Genomic DNA, 26,979 nt, shown 5'->3' with positions numbered 1-26,979 from the left:
ACATAAGCATGTACATTGTTTTCAGATCATTTAAATTAAAAGTCTTTAATTTATTTGGGGTTTCTGGTTTTCTTTTTTTTTTAAAAAAAGATTTACTTTTATTTTTAATTGTATGTATGTATAAGTGTCTGAGTTTATATCTGAACATTCACATAGAGGCCGGAAGAAGGCATTGGAGCCCTGGGCCTGTTGTGAGCTGCTAATATGGGTGCTAGAAAGTGAACATGGATAGGAACAGTATTGACTCTTAATGGCTGTGCCATCTCTTCAGCCCTTTTTTTTAAAAAAAGCTTTTTTTTTTTTTAAATTTTTACCCTATATGTATGAGTGTTTTGTCTGCATTTGTATATGTGTATCCGCTTACGAAGTCCAAAAGAGTGTGTCGAGCCCTTGGAACTGGGGTTACAGATGGCTGTGAGCTCTTACATGGGAACCAAACTTGGGTCCTCTGCCAGAGCATCAAGTGCTCTTAACCGCTGAGCCGTCTCTCCAGTCCCTGTTTTGGGGTTTTAATCAGATAAGTTGATTCGTTCAAATTAAGTTCATGTTCATGTGTCTCACTGTTTGCAGGGATAGATGCGGAATTTGGTTTGCATTAGAGGGATCGAGTCCACATTCTTTTTGGGAATATCCTTTGCAAATGATGATGCGGATTTGTGTGTTTGTGCCGGTGTGTGCATGGGAGGGGCCTGGGGTGGTATCTCGGTTCACATTTCAGACTGTTCAGGTATGATGAACGGAGGGGAGTTCATTTGTTTGTTTGACAATCTAACTCAGGGCCTTAAACACTCTGGGCAAGCACTTCCGTTGAGCTGTCCGCTACACCTGGGAAGCGCTTTTTGACTCTTGGAGAGTCAGGAAGCTATTGCCAACGGCATTTGAGTGCACATCCCTTGTTTGCCAGCTTTCTTTCCTCTTTCCTCACTGGAAGTGAAGGAATGTGGATGGTACTTGATGACTCGTAGTGGGATCGACAGAAACTATTTGAAAGATTAGTGGAAATATTTTCCCTGAAGTGGTGGGCTTGGGAGGCAGTAAGCGCTGAGGCTGGATGAGGGAGAACGGTCTAATTTATAGGAGAAAGCAAAGTGGAAGTTATTAGAGCTGTCGCCCGTAAAAGAAGGTGCCATTAACATTTCAGAGTTTCCTAAATTGTCTCTCCATGTACACAGAAGATAACATGGTAGAGTCCTGTGAACTTAGCAGCCGAATTGAACAGATTTGTAACAAGCACAAGGTAGTTTGTGTTGATGAAGGTTGCACAGTGCACGGGACCCCTTTCAGAAATAAGGACAGTTCTGATCATGGAGGTAAGGCTTGAAAGGGAGGTAAGCAGCTCAGGACTTGGGGGATTCAGGTGAAGGCTGGCTCCATGGAATAGTGAAAGTATGATGACTTTTTGTTCTGGGTTTTCTTTACCAGGGAAATTTTGTGGGATTTACTTTATTCTTCAAAATTAATGTGTTTGGAGGGTGCTATCTTTTCCTTCTTCTGAAAAAAAATCTTTGTCCCTTTCGCTCGCTAGAGTCTCTTGGAGTACAGACAAGTTGATTACTTCATTATTTTGTGTTTCCTTTAGCTGAGGATGACCTTCAACTCCTGATCCTTGTACGTCTGAAGTCCTGGGACTGTAAGTGTGCACCATCATAGGCACGCTCTTGCTTTGACCCACGTGTCTCCTCCTGATCGCTATTTTTAAATTCAATTTTAAAAATTATGTTTATTTATTGGGTATGGGCATTTGTGTTGGTGTGCATGTGTGGAGGTCAGAGGACAACTTGTGATTCTTGGTTCGCTCCTTCCACTATGTGACCCCCAGGGATTGAAACCAGAAGCCAGGTTGTCAGCTTGGTCACCGTTACTCACTATCCCCCCACCCCACCCCCATCCTCTCCTTTCTTTTGCTTTGATGTATTTGACTCCTTTTCAAGTCTACATCTATAAAATATGACCCCCCCAAATTTGTTTTTTTTAATCCCTTTAGTTAAATTTTGTTTTGGGGCTGTCCTGGAACTCACTGTGTAAACCAGGCTACAGAGCTCTGCCCGCCTTTGCCTGTCGAATGCTGGAATTAAAGGCATGCACCACCGTGCCCAGCCCTTGTTTAGATAACTTAAATGTCTCGCTCTGTTGCAGCTGGTTCTTGGGTGCACTAGTACTGTGTGCCTTTCTCGTAGATTTCCTCTTTCTAAGGTGTTTTGAGAATTTTGACTGGTAACAGTTAAGCTTGTCATTTTAAAACCTGGGCCTGGTTTGGGGGTTGGGACTTCTGTATCTCTCAGGAGTCATTTTAGTTTGCTTCTCTGAGCTTTATTCCCTTCACCCCTCAGTCAGTACAGCTGGTAGTCAGCATTTGTCTGAATTGTTTGGCCTGCAGATTCCTGGGTGTGTGGGGATTCGGTGCCTAGAAGGCTCGATGTTTCTTTTTCTCAGATAGCTTTTGAGGATCTCCAGAAATCTCTACAGTCTTCCACAGTACTTTACCGTGAGAAAAGAGCTTTCTGGAGTTCCCAGCTGTTCCTGGGTCTCAGTTCCACTTTCCAGTTCTGCTTGGGCTAAAACCAGAGTCTCCTTCCCACTCTCTGCTCTTATCAGTCCCCTGCCTCAGTCAGCTGTATTCTGCCAGCTTGGCCAGGGCAGTGAAGGCTTTCAGTCCTTGCTTTGGGGAGGCCTGTGGGATTTCCTGTAGTTTCTCTGAGTGTACTCAAACCTTCTTTTTTTCATCTGTTTGAAATATATTTGAGCAGGAAGAGCTGTTGCTTGATTTTAATCAGTTAATCAGTTAATTGACATATGTTTATGATGCAGTGTGAGTGTGCTCAGGGCTGTTGTGTTAGGAGGGCCTTTGAGAGTTTTCTCTCTTCATCATGACTCCCCGGGGAGTGTAGGGATTAAGCTCAGGTAAGAGCTTTTAACTGCTGAACCCACTCCCACATCCACCCTCACCTCTAAAAATGTTTTAGTTAATCAATTAATTTATTTTTCAAATGTTTTGCCGGCCTGTGTGTCTGCATACCACACATACATGCTAGGTGCCCCTAGAGGTCACGTGTGCATTGAAGATCTCCTGGACCTGGACTTACAGATGGTTGTGATCTGTCATGTGGATACTGGAGAATCAAACCTGGGTCCTCTGGAAGGGCTGCAGTGACTGTGAATGAGGGAGCCATTTCTCCACCGCCATCCCTTTCTTGTTTTATAAAGGCAGGGTCTTATAATGTAGGTCTGCCTGTTATCAAAGGAAGGAAAATGCTTTGTAATACATGAAAATTGATAAAGAATTTACAGTGTAAAAAGAGGTGTTGATGGTTGGGTTGGCACAAGCATCTTGGGAAGCGAAGACAAGAGAATCATGACGTTGAGCTAGCCTGAGCTACCTTACCTTATCTCCATCACTCTAAAGCCCTTCCAACAAAGATGAGGCTAACCCTAAAACAATGACAAACAAAACAAAGCAAACAAAATGTCAAGACTTCAGCCAAACAAAGCCTATAAACAGAAAAAAGATGAGGCAGCCCTGCTCATTCCATTTGTACCGGGTGTCTCCGGTCTGTGTACAGTAGCAGAACAGGTCGTGGCAGGGGCTGTGATGTACCCAACCAGGTTAAGTGACAAGAACAATTTCTGACTTCCGTTGAGACAGGTATGTGCTGTCTTTAACTTACTGTTTAAAATTTGAAGTTTACTAACTTAATACCTAAGAATATTTAACTTTCAACATTCTTTTTTAAAAAAATATTTATTTATTTATTATGTATATAGTGGCCTGCCTGTATGTATGTGTGCCTGAATGCCAGAAGAGGGTACCAGATTTCACTCTAGATGGTTATAAGCCACCATGTGGTTGCTGGGAATTGAACTCAGGACCTCTGGAAGAGCAGCCAGTGCTCTTTGAGCCATCTCTCCAGCCCCCCCAACTTTTTGACATTGTTAATGTTTAAGAATCCCATTATTGTAGTCAGGATTTGGCATGATTTTGGAAGGATTCTTTAAAGCTTATGTGCACACACACATATGCTACCCGGTGTTCACGTGGAGACCAGAGGATTGGTTTCCACTTTCCACCTTGTTGACTTGGTGTCCGTTTGGTTTCTGGTGCTGTGCGTGTGTACCAGGCCCCTTGACCTGAGCCCTTCCAGTCCACCCTCTTGTCTCCTGTCTGGTGTCTCCTGGTACGAGTGCTCAGATTACAGCTGATGCCAGTGAGGGCAGCATTTTACTGGGTTCCAGGATCAGATTTGGGCGGCAGGCTTGTGTGGCAAATCCTTTTACCTGCCGAACCATGTTCCTAGCCCAGAAGGATTTGTTACGTTAGATGAAATGCAGACTGGTAGTCTTGCCCCATGAGTTTACTTGGATTAGTAAATGAACCTCTCGTCCAGAACTTGATGTTGGCAGGTGGGATGTATAATCTGAGTTACCATGGACACAGGGTGCCGTGATCCTCAGTTGTTTTGGTCAAATGCTAGTGTAGATACTGCTTTAAGGGTGTTTTGTACTATAACCAGTAGTTACAATCAGTTGATTAAGACTATCCTCCATAGTGTGGATAAGAAGCTTTACCTCCACTGAAGTTTCCTTAGGAAAACAGGTTCTGCTCACTTTCCAGTGTTCTGGGCCCTGCCGATCCTAGTTTGTCTTGAGCCTCATTTTCTTTTGGGGTGTGTGTGTGTGTGTGTGTGTGTGTGTGTGTGTGTGTGTGTACACAAGCTGCTGTGGTGGTGTCACCTGAAACTAGCTCTGTGGTCCCACAGATGGTTTGTTTCTTTCTTCTTCTTTTTTTCCCCCCTAAGTTTTGGTTCTTTCACCAAGACTCAAAAAAGAAAATGCTTTTGGGGGTTGGGGATTTAGCTCAGTGGTAGAGCGCTTGCCTAGGAAGCGCAAGGCCCTGGGTTCGGTCCCCAGCTCCGAAAAAAAGATCCAAAAAAAAAAAAAAAAAAAAAAAGAAAATGCTTTTGGTAAAAATAGAAATAGATGCACAATATTTAGCAGTTTTGTTTATATCTCAATACATGTAAATAACTTTTTTAATCAGTGCATATAAACCGTGTTTAATAATTGCTTTGCACATAAATGGGGGCACATATGAGCAGGGACAAAGTTAAATAGTAATTTATATGTTTCCAAACAGAGTTTACCAGGCCTTTCAGCAGTTAGATGCTAGAAAAATCTCGTTTTGAATTTTGTTTTTTCCAAATTGGGAATTACACTACGTCATTTCTCCCCGAGATGTTTGACCACATGTACACGGAAGGCACTCAGAACTGTTCTGCTCTATAAACCCTCCTCCACCCCTTCTCTGAAACTATATTAAGCCTTCTGTGTCTACGAGGGTTAATTATAATCCCTATGTGGTTTGCCATTTATTTGTGTGTGTGTGTGTGTGTGTGTTTTTAAGTAATTATAGCTGTGAGGTTTGCTAGCCCTACCTTACACACAGGCGTACTAGCTCTTTAGGTAGTGTTTGATAAATCTATAAATAAAATTACTGGAACAGGACATGATTTCTTCTTGATCAGCTGCCATTTCATTTCAAGTAGCAACCTCTCCTACCCTATTTTAGTTTCGATGGTTCCAATGGTCTCTGGCCCGTCTATGGTTTTACATACTGGAAACAGTTTTCAAATGTTCTCCAGGGCTCATGCCCCGATAAGTTGCAAAGATACAGGGAGTCTAACCGCTTACATTCAAATTGCCTTTGGCTCCTGGAGAGCCAGAGATAGGAACAGATTGTAGTACAAGGAAGGAAGTAATAGCTTCACATCTGAGGGACACAGCTTGTTCGGTGAGGGAGGATTGGCTCAGGCTTTTGGGGAGCGGGAGAACAGAGGGGGCTGCGGCTGACTGGGCTGTAAAGCAAAAGGTAATTTTCATAGGAGCACATCAGAATGGTGGACGGTTGTGCTGCTGCCTAGTTTTACATGTGCTGGTCCTGGGCTAGCTTACAGTTGATCCTGTGTAGGCGTCGTAGTCCAGATGACCTCTGAGACTGCATGGTTGCTTTCTGGGTTATTGTTAATCTTTTTTGTTTTTTTTTTTTTTTAGCAAAAAAAGCATAATTGAGGATTACTTTAAATTTATTAAAACAGTGTCATCAACTGAGCCTGTGGGCTTTAGTCAGCTTTCTCTATGTATGGGTTTCACATTCATGCATTTAACCAACTGGTTCAGAAATTGTTTCGTTAGCCAAGATTTTTTTCTTGTCGTTCTTCCCCTGACAGTTTGGGGTAACATTGCAAGGCAATTGGCCTTGACATTGCACTGGCTAGTCTAGGTCACCCAGAGATGGTTTGAAGCTTAAAGGATATCAGCAATTATATACAAATACGTCACCACTTGGATGGGGTGCACGTGGCAGGTTCCACAGCTGACACCCTAGGGATCCTGAGGGACTCGTGTGCTGAAGGAAAGATGCTGAGATGTAAATACCTGAATAGTGGCTCTGTAACCCCGAACCTCTCCCCATCTCTCCACAGCTGGTCAGTCTGCTGCTCATTGGAATTGCTGCTTGGGGCATCGGCTTTGGGCTGATCTCCAGTCTCCGAGTGGTGGGCGTGGTCATCGCTGTGGGCATCTTCCTGTTCCTGATTGCCTTGGTGGGGCTGATTGGAGCTGTAAAACACCATCAGGTGTTGCTATTTTTTGTATCCTTTTAAAAATCAGACTTTTTTGTTTTTTTAACTTCAATCAGGTGAAGTTCTCATTATCGAATATGTGATTATGTTTCAATGGTAGCTACTAATTTAATATTATCATTAGGAAAGCAACTCCTAGAAAGACAATTTAGGAATACCTGTAAAGCTAAAGTCTTATGTTTGTTTGTCCCCAACCCTTCCTCATCACACCCTAACCTAGACGGTTCTACAAGTCAGGCACAGATCTGATTTCCTCTTGCAAATTCAGAGTTGAATTGAACTCATTTCATGACTTATCTAGGCCTTCCTAACACGTTAATCTCTGTTTGTGATTTCTACAGTGTATTCTCTAGTCTTAGTTTTGAGAAAGCTTATACATTTGTCTCTATCTTTTATTTTTCAGGTATCAGGATTTGTACTTCATTTTGGATGTGGGTTTTTCAAAATTCAATTATCCGTCTACTTCTTTTGTTGTTGTTTTCTTGTTTTGTTTTGTTTTTGAGACATGGTCTCTGTAGACCAGGCTGACCCCGAGCTTGGACAGTCTCTCTGCCTCTGCTTCTTAGGCAGATTACAGGTGTCACCCTCCATGCCTGGTATAGTCATCATTTATATTTTTCTAAATGGATTTATAGTTATCATATTAGCAAAATAATAATTAAGTGTATCACTTTGACCGTTTGGTAACATTGTCTAGTTTCGGGTGAATTGCTTTGAGTGTACCTGAGAGTTGTGTCAACACTCTTGCTTTATGCTCTTCCAGAACGTTTGCAATGTCCCTGGCAGCAGGTAAAGATACTTGCTGCCAAGTGGGATGACCAGAGTTCAAGCCTCAGTACCTACATGGTAGTAGGACAGAACTGACTCCTGAAAGTTGTCCTCTGCATGAACACCATGACACATATGTACCCTAATGCACAGGCATATATACTCACAATGCACACCCCCAACCCCACACACATGCACACATACAGCGAATAAATAAGTGTAATAATAAAAAAGTCCTTAACTGGTCACTCTCAGTATATGATCATTCTCCTACTCGTATTTATTGTCCAGTTTTCGGTATCTTGTGCTTGTTTAGCTCTGAATCGGGAGCAACAGGTAAGTAAAGGGTTTTTTTGCTATTGTTTGTTTTGGTTTTGAGATAGGGTCTTCCCGTGTAGCTCTGGCTGTCCTAGAACTCACTATGTAGACCAGGTTGGCCTCAAACTCACTGAGATCCACCTGCCTTTGACTCCTGAGTGCTGATATCAAAGGCCTGCGCCACTATGCCCAGCTAAGTGACATTTTTATTTGATTCTACTTTATTATACCACAGAGCATGAATATGAAAATGTTGGGCAAATGACTAGAGAATAAAACTGTTTCTTCCTGTCAAGGATGCCATTTTACTCCCTTTGCTAAGTCTTTTACTGCTAAGTGGCTGGTGGAAATGATTGCAGGGAAACATGACATCGGGTCTTGGTAATTTGTATCCATAAATAAGACAACTCTCAGTGAGTAAACTTTACTGTTGTTAAAAGACAGTTTCTGTCTTTCCCCACCGCTGTGCAGTCACTGGAGGGTCTGTGGTTTCCTTCTATCAGCTACTCCTTTCAGACTCTTAATTTATAAAGAAAATATGAGTTTCTGTCTCAGAGCAACTGAAACTCTGCCTTGTTACGTTTATGCCTTTGAGCCAACTACGTTTTTAAATTGGTTGTGGAAACCGGGACCTCTTCATTTGTAGGCTAGAAATAGTACCTTAACTTTTTTCCAGATCAAGAGATAAGCTTTTAAAAAGCTGTAACAGTTGCGAGGCTACTGATTTTGTACATGCTCTACTACTAGCTGCGGGCTCGCCTCTGTATTTTACATAGGGATGCCATGCTTTAATTCCGTAGGGTCAGCTCCTGGAGGTTGGATGGAACAATACAGCAAGTGCTAGAAATGACATCCAGAGGAATTTGAACTGCTGTGGCTTCCGAAATTATAACCCAAACGACACCTGCCCGGCTGTGAGTCCAAAACCTTTTACATACAGTTTAATAATGTTTAACACAGAAGTGATCTTTCCGATGCTGAATTATGTTTCGAAATTGTTTGGCATGTGCCTCTGTTATATTTTTCACATGTAGTCCTGCCACATTTGTTCATCTGTGTCCACTGAGACACATCATATTTACCTTTTTTTTTTGCTTGTAAAAATACACTGTTAAACAAACAAGCACTGCACCAGAGGCCTGTCTCCAGGTGACTCTAGATTTTCATCATGGTGGTCGCTGACAGTGCCTGTCCCAGCAGAGTCAGTGGATTCTGAAATTCACCCAAGGCTTGCTGACCTCCACCTTGGTTGGTGGTTTTTTGTAGACCTTGACTCGTTGCAGTAGGGTTACAAGCCCTGTTTGCTTAGTGGCAGTCAGCTGGCGTCTTGGTGACCATTAGTTGTCACCAATTAACCAGCATTGCTGTGAGGAGACACTGTGACTGAGACAACTCTTGCAAGAGAAAGTGCTTAATTGGGGGCCTGCTTGCAGGATCAGAGGCTTTCTATTGTCACCACAGAAGGGAGCCACAGAGCATACAGGCATGGTGCTGCAAAAGTGGTTGAGAGCTACATTTGGATCTACAGGCAGTGTGTGTGTGTGTGTGTGTGTGTGTGTGTGTGTGTGTGTGTGTGTGTGTGTGTGTGTATGCACAAGCGCAAGAGAGGGAGGGGGAAGAGGAGAGGGGGGAGGGGCACAGGGAGGAGAGGGGCAGAGGGAGAGGGAGAACCAACCCATGGACTTTTGAAACCTCAAAGCCCACCCCAAGAGACACATTTACTCAAGCAAGACCACACCCCCTAATCTTTATAATCCTTTCAAACAGTTCCGCTTCCTGGTAACCAAGCATTTAAATGGGGTGCCATTCTTGTTCAGATCACCACAGCTGGGCATCTCACTGAACAATGCAAACATGTTAGCATGAGAATCCCTGTTCCTTGAAGGAAATCTTACACAGGGCCATCTAGACCTCTACCAGTCATTTCCCAGTCTCTAGAAGGGGATGGGCTGGTGGATCCTACAGAGCACATACAGGAAAGGACCATCTCAGAAATTTGCACACAATTTAAAATTCATGCCGGAATTGGATGGAGCTTACTAGGCCTCAGTTTTGGCTGTGTTTTAGGAACTCTGAGGTAACAAATCTTTTGTTTTCTTGATACAGAGCTGTGCTAAAAGTAACCAGAAGTGCTCCTCGTGTGCCCCCATAATCGGAGAGTATGCTGGAGAGGTTTTGAGATTTGTTGGTGGCATTGGCCTCTTCTTCAGTTTTACAGAGGTAGGTGGCTGGGCTTGGGCTACTTTGTGGGTGATTCTTTCTTGCACCCCCTTTTCACCCTTTCAATCCCCCAATACTAGATAGAAGAGGAAAACAGGTTAGAGGGGAAAGGGGTGACTCTTTTCAGACCTGGGACAAGTTGACGGAGGTGCATATTTTACATACCAAAGTGGACCTGACCTCCAGGTTCTCCCAGCATCCCTCAGGCCCTGTCTGTTACTGGACTGACTGATACCCTACCTTCTTTTTTTTTTTTTTTTTTTTTTTTTTTTTATTAACTTGAGTATTTCTTATATACATTTCGAGTGTTATTCCCTTTCCCGGTTTCCGGGCAAACATCCCCCTCCCCCCTCCCCTTCCTTATGGGTGTTCCCCTCCCAACCCTCCCCCCCATTGCCGCCCTCCCCCCATAGACTAGTTCACTGGGGGTTCAGTCTTAGCAGGACCCAGGGCTTCCCCTTCCACTGGTGCTCTTACTAGGATATTCATTGCTACCTATGGGGTCAGAGTCCAGGGTCAGTCCATGTATAGTCTTTAGGTAGTGGCTTAGTCCCTGGAAGCTCTGGTTGCTTGGCATTGTTGTACTTTTGGGGTCTCGAGCCCCTTCAAGCTCTTCCAGTTCTTTCTCTGATTCCTTCAATAGGGGACCTATTCTCAGTTCAGTGGTTTGCTGCTGGCATTCGCCTCTATATTTGCTGTATTCTGGCTGTGTCTCTCAGGAGCGATCTACATCCGGCTCCTGTCGGTCTGCACTTCTTTGCTTCATCCATCTTGTCTAATTGGGTGGCTGTATATGTATGGGCCACATGTGGGGCAGGCTCTGAATGGGTGTTCCTTCAGTCTCTGTTTTAATCTTTGCCTCTCCCTTCCCTGCCAAGGGTATTCTTTTTCCTCATTTAAAGAAGGAGTGAAGCATTCACATTTTGATCATCCGTCTTGAGTTTCCTTTGTTCTAGGGATCTAGGGTAATTCAAGCATTTGGGCTAATAGCCACTTATCAATGAGTGCATACCATGTATGTCTTTCTGTGATTGGGTTAGCTCACTCAGGATGATATTTTCCAGTTCCAACCATTTGCCTACGAATTTCATAAACTCGTTGTTTTTGATAGCTGAGTAATATTCCATTGTGTAGATGTACCACATTTTCTGTATCCATTCCTCTGTTGAAGGGCATCTGGGTTCTTTCCATTTTCTGGCTATTATAAATAAGGCTGCGATGAACATAGTGGAGCACGTGTCTCTTTTATATGTTGAGGCATCTTTTGGGTATATGCCCAAGAGAGGTATAGCTGGATCCTCAGGCAGTTCAATGTCCAATTTTCTGAGGAACCTCCAGACTGATTTCCAGAATGGTTTTACCAGTCTGCAATCCCACCAACAATGGAGGAGTGTTCCTCTTTCTCCACATCCTCGCCAGCATCTGCTGTCACCTGAGTTTTTGATCTTAGCCAATCGCACTGGTGTGAGGTGAAATCTCAGGGTTGTTTTGATTTGCATTTCCCTTATGACTAAAGATGTTGAACATTTCTTTAGGTGTTTCTCAGCCATTCGGCATTCCTCAGCTGTGAATTCTTTGTTTAGCTCTGAACCCCATTTTTTAATAGGGTTATTTGTTTCCCTGCGGTCTAACTTCTTGAGTTCTTTGTATATTTTGGAAATAAGGCCTCTATCTGTTGTAGGATTGGTAAAGATCTTTTCCCAATCTGTTGGTTGCCGTTTTGTCCTAACCACAGTGTCCTTTGCCTTACAGAAGCTTTGCAGTTTTATGAGATCCCATTTGTCGATTCTTGATCTTAGAGCATAAGCCATTGGTGTTTTGTTCAGGAAATTTTTTCCAGTGCCCATGTGTTCCAGATGCTTCCCTAGTTTTTCTTCTATTAGTTTGAGTGTGTCTGGTTTGATGTGGAGGTCCTTGATCCACTTGGACTTAAGCTTTGTACAGGGTGATAAGCATGGATCGATCTGCATTCTTCTACATGTTGACCTCCAGTTGAACCAGCACCATTTGCTGAAAATGCTATCTTTTTTCCATTGGATGGTTTTGGCTCCTTTGTCAAAAATCAAGTGTCCATAGGTGTGTGGGTTCATTTCTGGGTCTTCAATTCTCTTCCATTGGTCTATCTGTCTGTCTCTGTACCAATACCACGCAGTTTTTTTTATCACTATTGCTCTGAAATACTGCTTGAGTTCAGGGATAGTGATTCCCCCTGAAGTCCTTTTATTGTTGAGGATAGCTTTAGCTATCCTGGGTTTTTTGTTATTCCAGATGAATTTGCAAATTGTTCTGTCTAACTCTTTGAAGAATTGGATTGGTATTTTGATGGGGATTGCATTGAATCTGTAGATTGCTTTTGGTAAAATGGCCATTTTTACCATATTAATCCTGCCAATCCATGAGCATGGGAGATCTTTCCATCTTCTGAGGTCTTCTTCAATTTCTTTCCTCAGTGTCTTGAAGTTCTTATTGTACAGATCTTTTACTTGCTTGGTTAAAGTCACACCGAGGTACTTTATATTATTTGATACCCTACCTTCTATGCTGAACTTTCCAGCCCAGGGCCTAGGCTTCCCCCAGAAGCTCTTCCTTATATAATTTAGACATTCTTCCTTTCCTCCCTTCCTCCCTCCCTCCTTCCCTCTCTCTCCCTCCATCTTTCCCTCCCCCCCCCTCTCCCTCTCCCTAGATACCCCCTCTCCCTATATTTGCTCTTGCTTTATCCTTTCTGTCTCCATGGCGACTTCCTGGCCTCATTCCTTGGGACTGATGAACCTGCCTTTTTTAATTCAGTTTGAATTGGCTCATTTTATCGGAGGAGAATACCTATCAGCGACATTATCGACATTATCGTTAGACTACTTCCTGCTGATCAGGGTGTCAGTTTCCTTGGGGCAAGTTTGATCTTTGCCCTCAGGATGTCTAATTTTTTTCTTCTTGTCATTCCTTTGTGCACAGCTACATAACGAACCACAACCACAGCAACCAACAACCCACGCTGCCTCTCAGGGCCCTAGCATTTATGTACCCTCTGTAAAGTCCCTAGAATTCTAAATGTCATACACTCCCAGAAACCGTCTGCAGCTGCAGGTGGCAGGATCATGCCTCCTTTGCTAGAGCAGGAGGTAAATCACTGTCAGCTGCTGCAGACAGTCTGAAGCGGCCCCATGTCCAACACCTGGGATTAAACTCATAGGGAGTCTGTATGCCTAGAAGACATAGCATTGTACTTCAGCATAAAACATGATACTCGAAAGGTACCAGTGCTCATTTTCCTTGAGGTCATTTGATGTGATGGGAGTAGCCTTAGCTCAGAATCAGAACATCTGACAAATTTGGCATGAACTTTATGATGAGGTGACATTCTTTATCTGTTTGGACCTGTGTAAATTATAATAAATAAAATCAGATTAGCGTAGAATAGTTCTGGACTTTTCTTTCTAGAGTTACACGATAAATTATAGTTAAGTTTTGTTTATGGAGAACATGTTAATATATGTTGATATGTTATATATGTTAATGTATAATGTATTATATATGTTAATATATGTTAACATATAATACACACACCATGCATGTGTGCGTGTAAAAATTCACTTTTAAGAATTGCCTTTGTTGCTGGGCAGTGGTGGTGCACACCTTTAATCTCACCACTCAGGAGGCAGAAGCAGGTGGATCTCTTGAGTTAACACCAGTCTGGTCTACAAAGCAAGTACCAGGATAGCCTGGGCTACATAGAGAAACCCTGTCCTACGAAATAAAAGGCTGGGAGCTGAGGAAGCTGGGAGCAGAAGAGGTGAGGTGAGGTGAGGTGATCTTTCCCGGAAAAAAAGTACACTAATTGGTTTTCCAATACCAAATGGCAGCCACATCCCAGAAAACATCCACAGAAATAATATTATGCGGACCAAGAAGGGTCTATTTAGGAATATACATGTATATATTTGTGCATGCCGTAACAATGAATGTAAGAAAATGCCATGAATTTGAAGTAGATAAGGGAGGATTTGGAGAATGAAAAGAAAGAAAAAATGTTGTAATTATAAAATATTAATAAAGTAAAATGAAAAGAAGTATAAAAATACATTACTGTCAACATTAAAAATGGGCTCTGAAATCATCCCCATTTTCTTCTCACTACCTTTCTAGAATCTGTATATAAGTACTGTTATTATTTGTGTATGTTTATATCCATCAGTATATTTATACTAATGAGTAGACTTTTATATATTTGTAAGCAAAACCAGAATGCTACTTTTGTATTCTGTATTAAATTTTCAATACTGGGTTGGTAATGTGTATCAAGAGACGTTTTTATTTTTGAGATGGGGTCTGACTATGTATAGCCCCTGCTGGTCTTAGATTCCCTTTGTCTTAGCCTCCTAGGTGCTAATGTTACAGTTGTGAGCTGCCATGATGGTCTAAAAATTCTGTTTTAACTAAAAAAGTTCCATGCGTATTCATTTCATGGAAATAGTTGTACAACAACATAAAGTGGATACACAAAGCTGTTTATAAGCAACTTTTAAAGATTTATTTTTAAAGAAATATATGTACGTGTATATATATATGTGTATATATACATACATATGAATATGTGTCTATTTGTAGTATGTATGTGCACATGAGTATGGATGTTAGGGGAGGCCAGAAGAGGGTGTGAGGACTTATGGATCTGGATGTGTAGATGGTTGTGAGTCACTAGATATGGGGACCAAACTCCAGTGCTCTTCAGGAATAGCAAGTCCTCTCCTAACTGCTAGTAGTCTTTCTAGCCCTCAAGACCTTTATTTTTATAATAAATATTTGGGTCCCTTTTACTTCTTGACAATATGCTGGTTGGGTGAGATGTGCGATGCAGGAGCGAAACATGAAGCAGGGTGGGAAACTGAGCGCACTTGCTTACTAATTGTGTCCTCTGGGGACGGTATTTAATCTTACTGACCCTCGCACATCTCCTTCAAATCTTGTGTCTCACCCTCTGAGAAGGATAGCAGCAGGTAGCTGCTCTCCTGTGTTAGGACTAAGGAGCCAGTGCCTGTAAAACTTGGAATGCTTTGAGCAGTACTCGATATATGGGGGGGTTTAGTTATTGAATGTAGCCACTGATGAATATATTAATATATGACATATTATGCCCTATTGGAAAAAGACAGTGGGTCTTATTATTGACACATGAGATGTCCACATCACACTTCTGTAAGCAGGTAACAGGAATATGAATCAAATAATTCTTTCAGCAGAGTTTGTATGTATAGCCATAGAGGCCTAAGAGCAACAGATGTCCTTACAAAATTGGGAAAATTCTGTATTTTATATGGTTAGAATTTAACCATAGCTGGGATCACTTAATTTGTTGACCATTTAATTTTCTGTTTTAAAAATTACATTTCTTTATCGTGTGTGCGTTGGGGGGCAGCATGCCTGTGCCATAGTGGGCGTGTCAGGAACACAAGGGCATCCTCTGGATCTGGTTCTCTCATGCCCCCCTTATAGTTTCTGATCGGTAAACTCAGGTCATCAGGCTTTGTGACACATGCCCTCACCTTCCCAGCCACCTCACCCAACCTTTTCAAAAAGTTAAACTTGCGTATTTACCTTGTGTGGGTGCACTTGTGCCATGATGTACGTGTGCAGGTCAGAGGACAACTTTTGGGGAGTCCTTATACCCTGCGGGTCCTGGGAATCAAGTCAAAGAGCTCAGGCCAGGAGACCCTAGCAAGGACCTAACGCCTGCTGAGTCATTTTGTCAGGCGTATCTCGTAATTCCTTTTAATGTGATACTATTTATGCATGGTCATTCCCATCCACCCCACCTTCCCCTGGGATGCATTCAGACATGGTATGGGAAAAGCCAAGAGATTTTGATATGCTGGGGTTGCTGCTGCACATCTTATTCATGGCACTTTAGAAGCAGAGGCAGGTGGTTCGCTCTGAGTTCTAGGCTAGCCTGGTGTACATAGTGCATAGCCTGGTGTCACACACACACACACACACACACACACACAACAAAACAATAAATTAAATTCTTTCATCTGAGAAAAATTTACCAACATTTGATTTAATAACTAGCTCTAGATATTTTTGTTATTAAAAATATTTGACAGGGCTCAGGGATTAGTAGTTTCTGTTGCTTAGGACATCATCCCGTAGAGGAAAATTGAGGTTCACAACCCAAATTTAGTTTCTAGCACCCAGGCCGGGTAGCTCAGTCACCTCTCAGTTACCTGTAACGAGGGGCTGCAGTGCCTCTTGGGGGCACTCCTACACACGCACACACACGTAATTAAAATCAATAAAGCTAAATGCGAAAGCCACGCAGAGTTCACATTTGGCTATTTCTCAAAATAGAAAAGTCAAGCTTCTTGCTGTTCTAACTTCAAATCCAGCTGTCTGTGGGGAACCTGCAGTACTTGCTCGCTCTTCTTGCCTGGTCAGCACACCTTATCTCTCTGTCTCTCTTTGCCCACGTTGTCTCCTTATCAGCACCGCAGAGACTGCACCTTTGAGCCCCCGGGATAACCTCTCCCTAACATAACCACGCCTTCAAAGGCCTTTTACCTCCTGAAGAAACAGTTGCAGATTCCAGGCTTCTTCGGGGAAGGAGCGTGCCTTCTAACACCTAGCACAGTATTCAAACCAGATCTATTAGTGCCTGTCCTTTGATGCAGCCGAGTCTCCTCTTTGAACAAAAACCAGGCAGAAGTAGTTCAGAAGTTTCATTTATTCTGTTGAGTAACTGAATCAATTCAAAACTTGTTTTTCCCTCTTTTAATTCCAGATCCTGGGTGTTTGGCTGACATACAGATACCGGAACCAGAAAGACCCTCGCGCCAACCCGAGCGCTTTCCTTTGACGAGAAGACAAGGAGAGGCTTTCCTGTGATCTTGTTCTCTTTCTCCAATCTCAAGTTAAACTAAGTTGTTCATATGACGAAGGAAATGGTATTTGAAAACCACATTATCAATGAGCGAGTTAAATATTTTACTCTTAAGTTTCTCCAAACAGTTTGTTCTTTCCATTGCTGAAAAGGCAGTTGATGTCTCCAGTGTTCCCTGACCCTCAGTGGTCCCTGTAACCCTACTGTTGTCCGTTTCTGGCTCTGTCCACTGTGGCCTTTCTTAGCATTTTTACCTGCTGTAATCTATGTATGACACCCCTGGGTAGATGATATTGTGAGCCCAGATCTTCATCTCACCGGGCTAATTGTCCAGAGTGCTGTGCGGGCAGCTTCACCCTAGACAGTTGATGGTTTTTGAAGCCAGAAAGGAAGAGACTCTGTTGTGTTCGGTTCATTAGGAGAAATCTAAGTTCCCAATCCTTTTTGTCTTTTGGGAACGCTACATTGTAGTGAAAAGTGTTAGCACAGAAGTAATAATTTAGTTCTAGTAGTCTGTCAGTTACATCCATGTATTCTAGAGATAGCTGTGTCTTTAGGAAAATGAAGTTCAGTTTTTGATCTTTTTAGTCAAGGGCAAAGAAATACCATTTGGGAAATGTTTTGTTGTGTAACATTTATCTTCAGCTCTCAAAATGGGATGAATTTGAGGAAGAGAGAGTATATATCTACATAATCTGACATTTTTTTTTTTTAAAAATAGGAAGTTCAAAACCCTATATATGTAAACAACTTTCAGTCAATACATTGGCCCAGGCCCATGTAACAAATAGATATTTGATTATCTTTAAAAAAGTAACTTTTTGTTTCAAGACAGGGTTTCTTTGTGTAGCCTTGGTTGTCCTAGAACTAGCTCTGTAGACCAGGCTGGCCTTGAACTCACAGGGATCCGCCTGCCTCTGCCTCCCAAGTGCTGGGATTAAAGGCACGTGCCACCATCACCTGTCAAAAAATAACTTTTTAATAACATTTCTTGGTATTGTGACAGCAAGTTGTCATATCCAAATATATTTGAATGTACTACCTCCCATAAGTTGAGAGAGAAATGATGTTTGTGGCTCTGTATACTACATTAAAAAATAAAAGCTGAAAACCTTCCTTTGTATATAGATGTTTGAATCAAAAGAAGGTAGAAACATTGACAAGGTAAGAAGGCATCTTTCCTTCTGGTTTTCCCTAGCCTTTTATTTACCTTAAGATGGTGTTTAACTAAGCCTTGGAAATAAATTCTCAGCAATGATGTCTGTTGGTAGTTATCCCCACATCCTTTCTTAGGTTAAAAAAATAAATATGGGGCTTGAGAGATGGCTCAGAGGTTAAGAGCACTGTCTGCTCATCCAGAGGTCCTGAGTTCAATTCCCAGCAACCACATGGTGGCTCACAACCATCTGTAATGAGATCTGGTGCCCTCTTCTGGCCTGCACATGTACATGTAGGTGCAACGCTGTATACATAATAAATCTTTAAAAAAATAAATAAATATGTGTGTGTATGCATGTAGAAGTGTGTGCGTGTGGGTGTGTGTGTGTGTGTGTGTGTAGGTCCGAGGCAGTTTGTAAGAATTGGTGCTCTACTGCTACAATATGGGTCCCAGGGATCCAACTCAGGTCATCAGGTTGGATGGCAAGCCCTGTCACTTCTGAATAATCTGCTGGTCCCCAAATGCTTTATTGAACAATTTCATTGGTTGGTGTTATGTTCATGATGAGAAGGGTGTTTTTATTTATTTGAAGTGGCCATTTGTATTTATTTGGAAAGAATATACACATTCTTCTCCATTAGTGACAGTTAATTTCTTGTCTTGGTTCGGAGTAGCATGTGAAACATTATTGGTGATTGATAGTTTATCCTAAGAGGTCGGTAAATGGTCAGTGCACAGAGGAGTGCGCCTTGGGACATTTTGTTTTTCTGACTTCCCATGACTCTGCTGCTGGCAGTCTTGTACAGAAGCACAGCCTGCTGTTCCTAGGGTGTCATGCCGAACACCAAGGCCACCTGGGCAGAACCGCTTATGCTACAGAATGGGAGAAGTGACTCATGAAAGGGGAGTGTGAATTCTGTCTTCTTTCCTGTATTTCTGCTGTGTACTCAGCTGCAGATGAAAACCCGATGAAGTCTGGAATCCTAATGTACTCATCTTGGTACAAATGACTGCAAACAGAAAGGTGGTTGCCCAGAGAACCCGACTATAATTTGGTGTTTGGTCTGATTCCAACAGCTTTATTGGAGTCAGACAGTTGAAAATCAGGGTCTGGGGGCTTGGAGAAATGGCTCAGCTGTTAACAGGTCATGCTGCTTTTGAGGAGGACCTGAGTTCCTTTCCCAGTGCACACATTGTTCGCTAACCATGGTCTGTAACTTCAGTAGCTGCAGGGGGATCTGATACCTCTGCACACCTGTGCATAACCTCTGACACACACACACACACACACACACACACACACACACACACACTCATACACATACGCACACACATACACACACACACACACACACACACACACTAAATTTGTTTTTGTTTTTTAAATTTTAAATTAGGGTCTGGGCATGGGGAGTATATTTGTTTGATTTGGCCTCTATCTTTTGAGACAGGGTCTTCCCAGGTGTGCCAGACTTATTTTGATCTCTTTTGGCCCAGGCTAGCTTCAGACCTACTGCTGGAATTTCCAACCCCAATAATCCCATATAAAAAACATACAATCCAGTTATAATTATAAGCTATATGCCTAGATTGGGCAGATCGAACACTATACTAACTTATTCCCCAGCTATGAGACCCCTTGCTACTTGTGGTTTCTCCTGGCCATGTGGTTCTACTCCATCATGGCTTCCTCCTCCTCTTCTATCCTCTTTCCTTTCTCTCTCCATCTGTTTTCCTCTCTAAGACCTCCCGTCCCACTTTCCTCCTCCACTGCCCAATCACAGGCTCTAGCCTTTGTTGACCAGTTAAAATGGGGAGAAGGTTCACAAGAGATCACCTGAGTACATGATCGACTGCATATTGGGGATAACCCCTCTTGAGGAAGCAGAATTAATAACAGAACACAAAAAGCATCAGGGCAACCCCCAATATTCCCCTCTTTTGGTCCAATCAAAAAGGCTCTTTCAGATATAAATTGAGCATAACTATAACAGTTATGCAAATTATAACATATTATACACTTAATATCCAGTTTGTCATATTTGTCAGTTTACATAAAGCACTCTACCATCTATCCTAACTTTAAGGAGTCTATAATTCCGTGCCTGAGTTATGTTGATTTTAACTTGTGTTACCATCTGAAATCCATCCTTTCAAATCTGGAACTTTTAAATATTACCTGACTATATAGAAAGCACAAAGACCTAGCTTCCAAAATTATACAATTTGTAGAGACAGCTGACTGCCTGGACGGTCCCTTAACTTCATATAATAGCATATGTCTTCAGCCTTCTGACCCAGAGCCATCTGTCAGACCTTAGGTGAAGCAGGAATTGTGAAAGACTAGCATATCCTGTCTTGGCAGAGGGTAGGAGTCGACTATCCCACCTCTGCTTGTCCTGTTTTGGGTAGTATTTTGTCTGTAAATGAATTAGGACAGTGGCCTGCTTAGTGAATCTTGCTCAGTGGCTGCTTTGCCACAGCTGAAGCAACTGCACCTGGAGGTAACGATGCGCAGTATCTTCCTTGAAGAGGAATGGGGGCTCTGTCAGGAGCACACATGCTCCATAGTCAGATGATCTTTATTCATGAAATAACATTAAATGCTGTATTCTGTGGATCTCTGACACTTTTGAAAACTATATATGATATGTACAACACATATATCATAACATAATTATCAAACATTGATTATTCTTAACTACTTACTATTTACCCTTGAAAATGCTTGTTGCAACTAACTAAACTAGAATCCTATATGACCATGAGTTTCACTATCTCACTATTAACTTGCATTCCTAATCACCCTAAATCATTTGTAATAGCAGTTATTAAAAGGACTGGGTCCGAGCCTTGTAATCTTAAGTGAGTTGCATAGGCACAATACCTATCTAAGACTAACAAAAATAATTTTATATTTTGTATTAGTATACAAAGATTTATACCAATGAAAATTTTGAATCTGCATCAATATAGATTGTACCAATATAAGAAAACAAAATTTCAATTTTGCACTAAATATAAAGACTTCTACCAAGGTAAGATTATGGCTATACTATGCTTTGTTTAAGAATAAATTTAGTAATCCATTCCCACATATCTAATTTCTTATAATATTACTCTATCCCTCCTTTTTTCTTTCAGCCCTCTTCCCTTTGCCTCAGAAAGAAAGGATAGAGAAGAGGAAAGGAAAGACAGAAATCCCCAATAATTATAAAATAACTGTAACTAGACATTCAGACCCAAGAATAGGGATGATGACTCTCCATGGCTTTCTCCTGCTGAATAGGGGCAATGAATTTATATATGTGTGTGAATATATAAATGAATGTGTGTGTGTGTGTGTGTGTGTGTGTGTGTGTGAGAGAGAGAGAGAGAGAGAGAGAGAGAGAGAGAGAGAGAGAGAGAGAGAGAGAGAGATATTTTAAGGGGTGGGAGGAGTAGGAAAACTGGAAAAATCAGCCTGAAGACTTTAATATCAATTATCCAATCCTTCTATGCTTAAAATGTTCAGGGCTTGACTGAAATTCTGGCTGCATTTGTCTGAAAGGCTGGGTTCATCACCAGTTCTAACACACCCATGGGTTGCCATTGGAATTCCTGATAATTCTATGGATGGTCATTCTCTGCTGGTCTTTATTGCAAACTAACCTAAGGTTTGTTGTATACAGACCCAAGGTGATTCTCCTACTCATGTGCTCACACACCCCAGGGTGAATCGTTAGGACTCTGAAGTTTCTGGGTTATTTAAGTGAACAATAAATGATTAGCCAGCAAGATGCACATTTTCAAGAGCTGGGGCTTCTCTGTCTAGCGTGTCTTCTTTTTGCCTAGGGTCTGAAGGTGGTAACTATCCTTTGATGCTGCTGGAGTCCCTGTTTGTCTCTGATTGCAGACACAGATCTGCCATTTCATGGTGTCTTGGCATCTACTGCAAAGCCCTCTGAACAGGTGCATTGCATTCTATGTTCGGCCCAGCCCTGAGCCTGCGAAGCTTGGCAAGGGTCCTGATTGCAGGGTGGGTACTCCCCATTTGGACAAGATTCTGTCACAGTGTGTGATGCCCGAGGTGGAGGAGTGGGGAATCTCAAGCTACAGCAAGCGGTTGTACAGCAAACCCTCTGTCCCGTCCATCCAAACCTTGTAACTCTTTCAAGAAGGAACTCACTACTGAAGCAGTTCTCTGATCCCCTGTTTACATGTTCCATTGAGAGGAATGTTCTTAGAACATTTGCTCAGTCAGCCTTGATGTTAAAGGTGAAATTTTAGCTTGGGAAAATACAGCTTGTACAAAGGAGAAAGGTTTGGCTGTAATCTTTCACATCTGAGCTCATTGTGGGTGAAGTTCATCTCTGATACTCTGTGCTCTTGTGGGCAGCAGAGTGTTTGCTATAAAAACCAGTTCTGCATGCTCAACCTGGAAAATACACTGCCAGATGGAATCTTCCAGAGAGGGAGAGGAAGCCAGGCATTTCCTTCTTAGTTTCTTTGGGCCAAACCCATGTTTGGCCCTCCTATGTTTCTAAATATTTGTTTAACCCTGCCTAAGTGTATTTGTCCATTTATAAATACATTAAATATATACAACTGTTTTACTTGTTAAGCTGAGAAAGTAACAACATGGGAGCTCATAACAGAGCTATAACAGAGGAGGTTATAGAAGAAAGCACATTGTAACTGCATAGGCACAACTGCTCATGTAGGAATGGTTTTGCTTTATTGGATATGACAGAGACATTAAAGACCAACATTACTAGGCTTCTGGTTAGTAAGGGGTGTTTGAGGAGAAGAGACAGCAAAAGGACAGGGCTAGTCCTGTGGCCATTTTCTTTTAATCTTTAAAAATAATTTTTTAACTACGTATATGTGTTTGTATGTGGGTGATGTGTAGGTCACTATAGAGCCCATGGAGGCCAGAAGAGGGTGGAGATTCCCTACAGCTGGATAACAGACCGTTCTGAGCTGCCTGATGTGGGTACTGGAAACTGAACTTGGATCCTTTTCAAGAGCAACAGGTTTCCAGACTTGAATTACAGCTTTTCTTGAATGTTCTCTCATACCTGGACTCAGCAGTCCTTGAACTATTAAGTCAGCTTCCCCTACTGTGTATCCAGCCATTTCTCACTACTCTCTTTAGGAAACCTAGTAGAACTTCATTCTCAAATGAATCCCGAGGGAGTTGCCGGAGTTAAAATATATCACGGAATGGACCTTGCCATGTGTGGTGGGTGAAATTGCTTTTGCTTACATGCTCATCCTTTCCAAAGAGGTGAGGTCATACCTTGGCAAGGGGCCTTCTACAAGCTCACTTGATCACAGCTTCTTAAACCGAACAAAGAGAGTTCTGGTCTTGCTTAGGATTTTTCCATTGCCCCTGTCTGCCATTCTCAGAATGGGAAGACCTCAGTTGCTACGTAAGATTGCAGAGCACAATGGGGAAAACAAAAGCCAACAGACCCAAATCAAAAAAGTCTTAGATGATTATTTGAGAAGATCAGTTCTGAGATACATTGACTTATAGCTGGTCTGTGTTATCAACTTTTTTTTGAAACAGTTTTTTTTCTTTTCTTTTCCTCTCTTCTCTTCTCTTCTCTTCTCTTCTCTTCTCTTCTCTTCTCTTTTCTTTTCTTTTCTTTTCTTTTCTGTGTATCCTTGGCTTCCCCAGAATTCACTGAGTAGACCAGGCTGGCCTCCTACTCATGAAGATCTGCTTACTTCTTCTCATGTGCTGGGATTAAAGGTGTACCCCTCTTCCCAACCAACCAGTTAAAGCCAGTTTTCTTTCTGCCCCTCTCAGTTATGGAGTCTAAACTAAAACTGGAAAAAATGTTTGTGGCAGCTGGTTGTGATAGTGCATGCCTTTAACCCTAGCACCTGGGAAGCAGAAGCAGGTGAATCTCTTGAGTTTAAGGCCAGCCTGGTCTACAAAGTGAGTTTCAGGACAGCCAGGGCTACACAGAGAAATACTTTCTTGAAAAAAACAACCAAACCAAACTATATATCTATATCTAATATCTATCTATCTATTTAGTGGCACATATACAGTATAACATTTTTAACCATTATAAACATATAATTCATGACATTATTAACATCTGTCTTAGTTACTTTCTTATCGATGTGAAGAGATACCAGGACCAAGGTAATGTAACAGAAAGCATTTCATTGAGGACTCGCCCACAGTTTCAGAGGGTGAGTCCCAAGCATCCTGGCGGAGAGCAGGGTACCAGGCAGGCAGGCATAAAGCAGTAGGTGAGACCTCACATCTTATCCAAGAGCTGGAGACCGAGAGAGACTTGGACTGGCACAGTCTTAAGAAACCTCGAAGCCCACTCCAGTGACGCACCTCTTCTGACAAGGCCACGCCTGCTAACCCTAAACAGGTTCTTCAACTGGAGACCAAGCATTCCAACCTACTAGCCTTTGGGGCCATTACTGTTCAAGTGAACACACTGTCCATTCATTTCCACAACATTTTATCTTTGCGGACTTGAGATACCACGTCCATTGCATAGTAAGACCTCCCCATTTTTTTGCTCATTCCCCAGGCCCTAAGACCTCCCCATTCCTTTGCTCATTCCCCAGGCCTTAATGACCAGACTTGCTCTCCCCACGAGGAGGCTCTAGGCACCTTGGTGGAATACTGGGATTCCACTTCCTTTAGCTTACACGGCATCTTCATGCTTCTGTCATATGGTAACCCAGGCGCAGGTTTCTTTTCTCCTGACCACTGAACAGTGCCCCATTGTGTGTGTGAGCTGTGCTTTGCTTATCCCTTTGTCCACTAATGGACACTGATGGACATTTGGGTTGTTTTCATCTTTACCTGAGTAGTGCTGTGAGCGTGGGCACACAGCTATCTGTGCCCTGCTGTAGTTCTTTTGAGCACATACAGATGTGGGTTGCTAGGTTGGTTTATTACTGCATGCTTAGTATTTTGAGGCCCGCTGTCCCGTTTTTTCATATCATTTTGCACTCCCATGGCTACGGACATTTTCTTCAGGTTTTAGACATAAAAGCTTGGCTCCAGTCTTGGGGTGATCTGAACTGTTCTGTCAAAGAAGTAGTCTAGGTACATTTATACTTGGCATTTCAGCACAACGGGAGATTGTGGATGCCAGAGTTGGATTTGGTAGAGAGAGCAGACGTAGTTAATGTCTCCGTGAGTGTAGAACGAGTGCTTTCAGAGTAAAATCTCCCGCTCCTTTAGGTCCTGCGTGCACACATGCCCTGTAGCTATAAATATAAGACAGAAATTCTTCTGTTCTTTTAATGTGATTGCTCCTGGTTTCCTATACTCATTACTTTCAAAAGAATTTCAAAGACTTATTTATTCTTACTTTATCTGTATGAGTGTTCTGCCTGCATGTATAGGGTAATACACACACATGGATGGTTTACCCTGTATGTAGGTATACTATGGGCATTCTCAGTGCTCATGAGGACCAAAACATCGTGAGATCCCTTAGAACTGGAGTTGGTCTGTTGGGAGCTACCTTGTGGAACTAAACGTGGGTCTTCTGCAAGAGCAGTAAGTGCTCTTAATCTCAGAGCCATCTCTCCAGCCCAAACACATTTCTCTCTCTCTCTCTCTCTCTCTCTCTCTCTCTCTCTGTGTGTGTGTGTGTGTGTGTGTGTGTCTGTGTCTGTCTGTGTGTCTGTCTGTCTATCTATCTATCTATCTATCTATCTATCTATCTATCTATCTGCAGGCCATGGCTCACATGTGGCACTCAGGGGACAACTTGTAGACACTCATTTTCTCCTTCCACCGTGTGGGTCACAGGGATTGAGATCCTTAGACTCAGCAGCAGGTGCTCTTACCTGTGGAGCCATCTTGCCTGCCTGCCTGCCTGCCTGCCTGCCTGCCTGCTGCCTGCCTGCCTGCCTGCCTGCCTGCCTGCCTGCTGCCTGCCTGCCTGCCTGCCTGCCTGCTGCCTGCCTGCCTGCTGCCTGCCTGCCTGCCTGCTGCCTGCCTGCCTGCCTGCCTGCCTGCTGCCTGCCTGCCTGCCTGCTGCCTGCCTGCCTGCCTGCCTGCCTGCCTGCCTGCCTGCCTGCCTGCTGCCTGCAGCTTCCTGTAGGAAATGCTTTCTCTTTTTCAGCACATGTCACTTTCCGGCTTGTGAGAGGCAAGATGATGCCCATGTGATGCTTTAGTTTAGGCTTTGTGTCTCCAGGTCACTCACATGTGCTCATTCTGACTTGCCAGAATCACCCGTGTGATACATAGAAAAGCATCCTGGGAAAAATCTGCAGTGTCAAAGCATCTGTTCAGAAAAGGAGCTATACAGTTAAGTTACCTACACAAGATCATCGGGGGTGGGGGGGGTGGGGGGGTGGAATGTGGTAGAAAGTCCACCTGCTGATTGCGTGGGATTTAATGTGGATAGGCAGAATAAAGTCAAAGTAGGCAAACCTGCTTCTCTGCCAGATGCTGTGCCTTGTCATGTCTCCAAACAGCAGTGACCTCTGACCTCTGCCTCACCCAGAGGCTCTCGATGCCCTTTGCTTCTTCTCAGTCACATGTAGATAAAGCAGTCTGTCTGAGTCCACTCTAAGCCTGGTTTCTGGCTTCTGAGATTTGTATCTGGACAGGGGCACTTCCTGGTTTCTCTAAGGTGTCCTGAGAGGTGCAGGTGATCTTTAGATGACTGTTCTAAGGGAGACAGCCACCTGGTGTGCTACAGGCTTTCTCTGAGATCACTCAGTGAGGCAAAAATCTGCATACAGTAGAATTACTAATTATGTGCCTTGGAGTTTCTAGCTAGTATGGGAATGGCTGTTTCTACTGAGATGTTGGTGTATGTGTGTGTGTGTGTGTTTGTAGGGGGAGGGCACTTCCTGTATAATTTTTTACACTAAAGCATAATCTATTTAATGCTTCTACAGGTTAAGCTCATGCCTGTGTCAGAAAGACACTATAGTGTGTCAGGATGACAGCAACAACCTTGACAACCTGTTTCCATAGTTTGTCTTGTTCCCCCATGAGCATTGTGTGTGTG

The 26,979-nt window shown here is 42.7% G+C and overlaps 1 protein-coding gene and 1 long non-coding RNA gene across 2 annotated transcripts in view; one reads left to right on the top strand and one right to left on the bottom strand.

Moving 5' to 3' along the window:
- Tspan13 (tetraspanin 13) overlaps window positions 1-17,934 on the top strand; it is a 29,095-nt gene extending 11,161 nt beyond the window's left edge. Inside the window, 5 exon segments of the mRNA NM_001013244.1 lie at window positions 6,477-6,644; window positions 7,659-7,739; window positions 8,522-8,635; window positions 9,828-9,941; window positions 16,720-17,934. Of these exon segments, the coding sequence (NP_001013262.1) occupies window positions 6,477-6,644; window positions 7,659-7,739; window positions 8,522-8,635; window positions 9,828-9,941; window positions 16,720-16,794 (552 nt within the window). The 3' untranslated portion in view covers window positions 16,795-17,934.
- Window positions 8,766-14,339, bottom strand: LOC148005197 (uncharacterized). Its single transcript, XR_015623000.1, has 2 exons — window positions 12,475-14,339; window positions 8,766-10,181 (listed from the first exon to the last, which is right to left on the bottom strand). It is a non-coding gene; the product is annotated as an uncharacterized LOC148005197 (long non-coding RNA).
- Window positions 17,935-26,979: the final 9,045 nt, after the last annotated feature.

The sequence above is a fragment of the Rattus norvegicus genome, chromosome 6, assembly GCF_021556685.1.
Source record: "Rattus norvegicus strain SHRSP/BbbUtx chromosome 6, alternate assembly SHRSP_T2T, whole genome shotgun sequence".
Lineage (NCBI taxonomy): Eukaryota > Metazoa > Chordata > Mammalia > Rodentia > Muridae > Rattus > Rattus norvegicus.
This window is presented reverse-complemented; position numbering and strand designations above follow the sequence as displayed.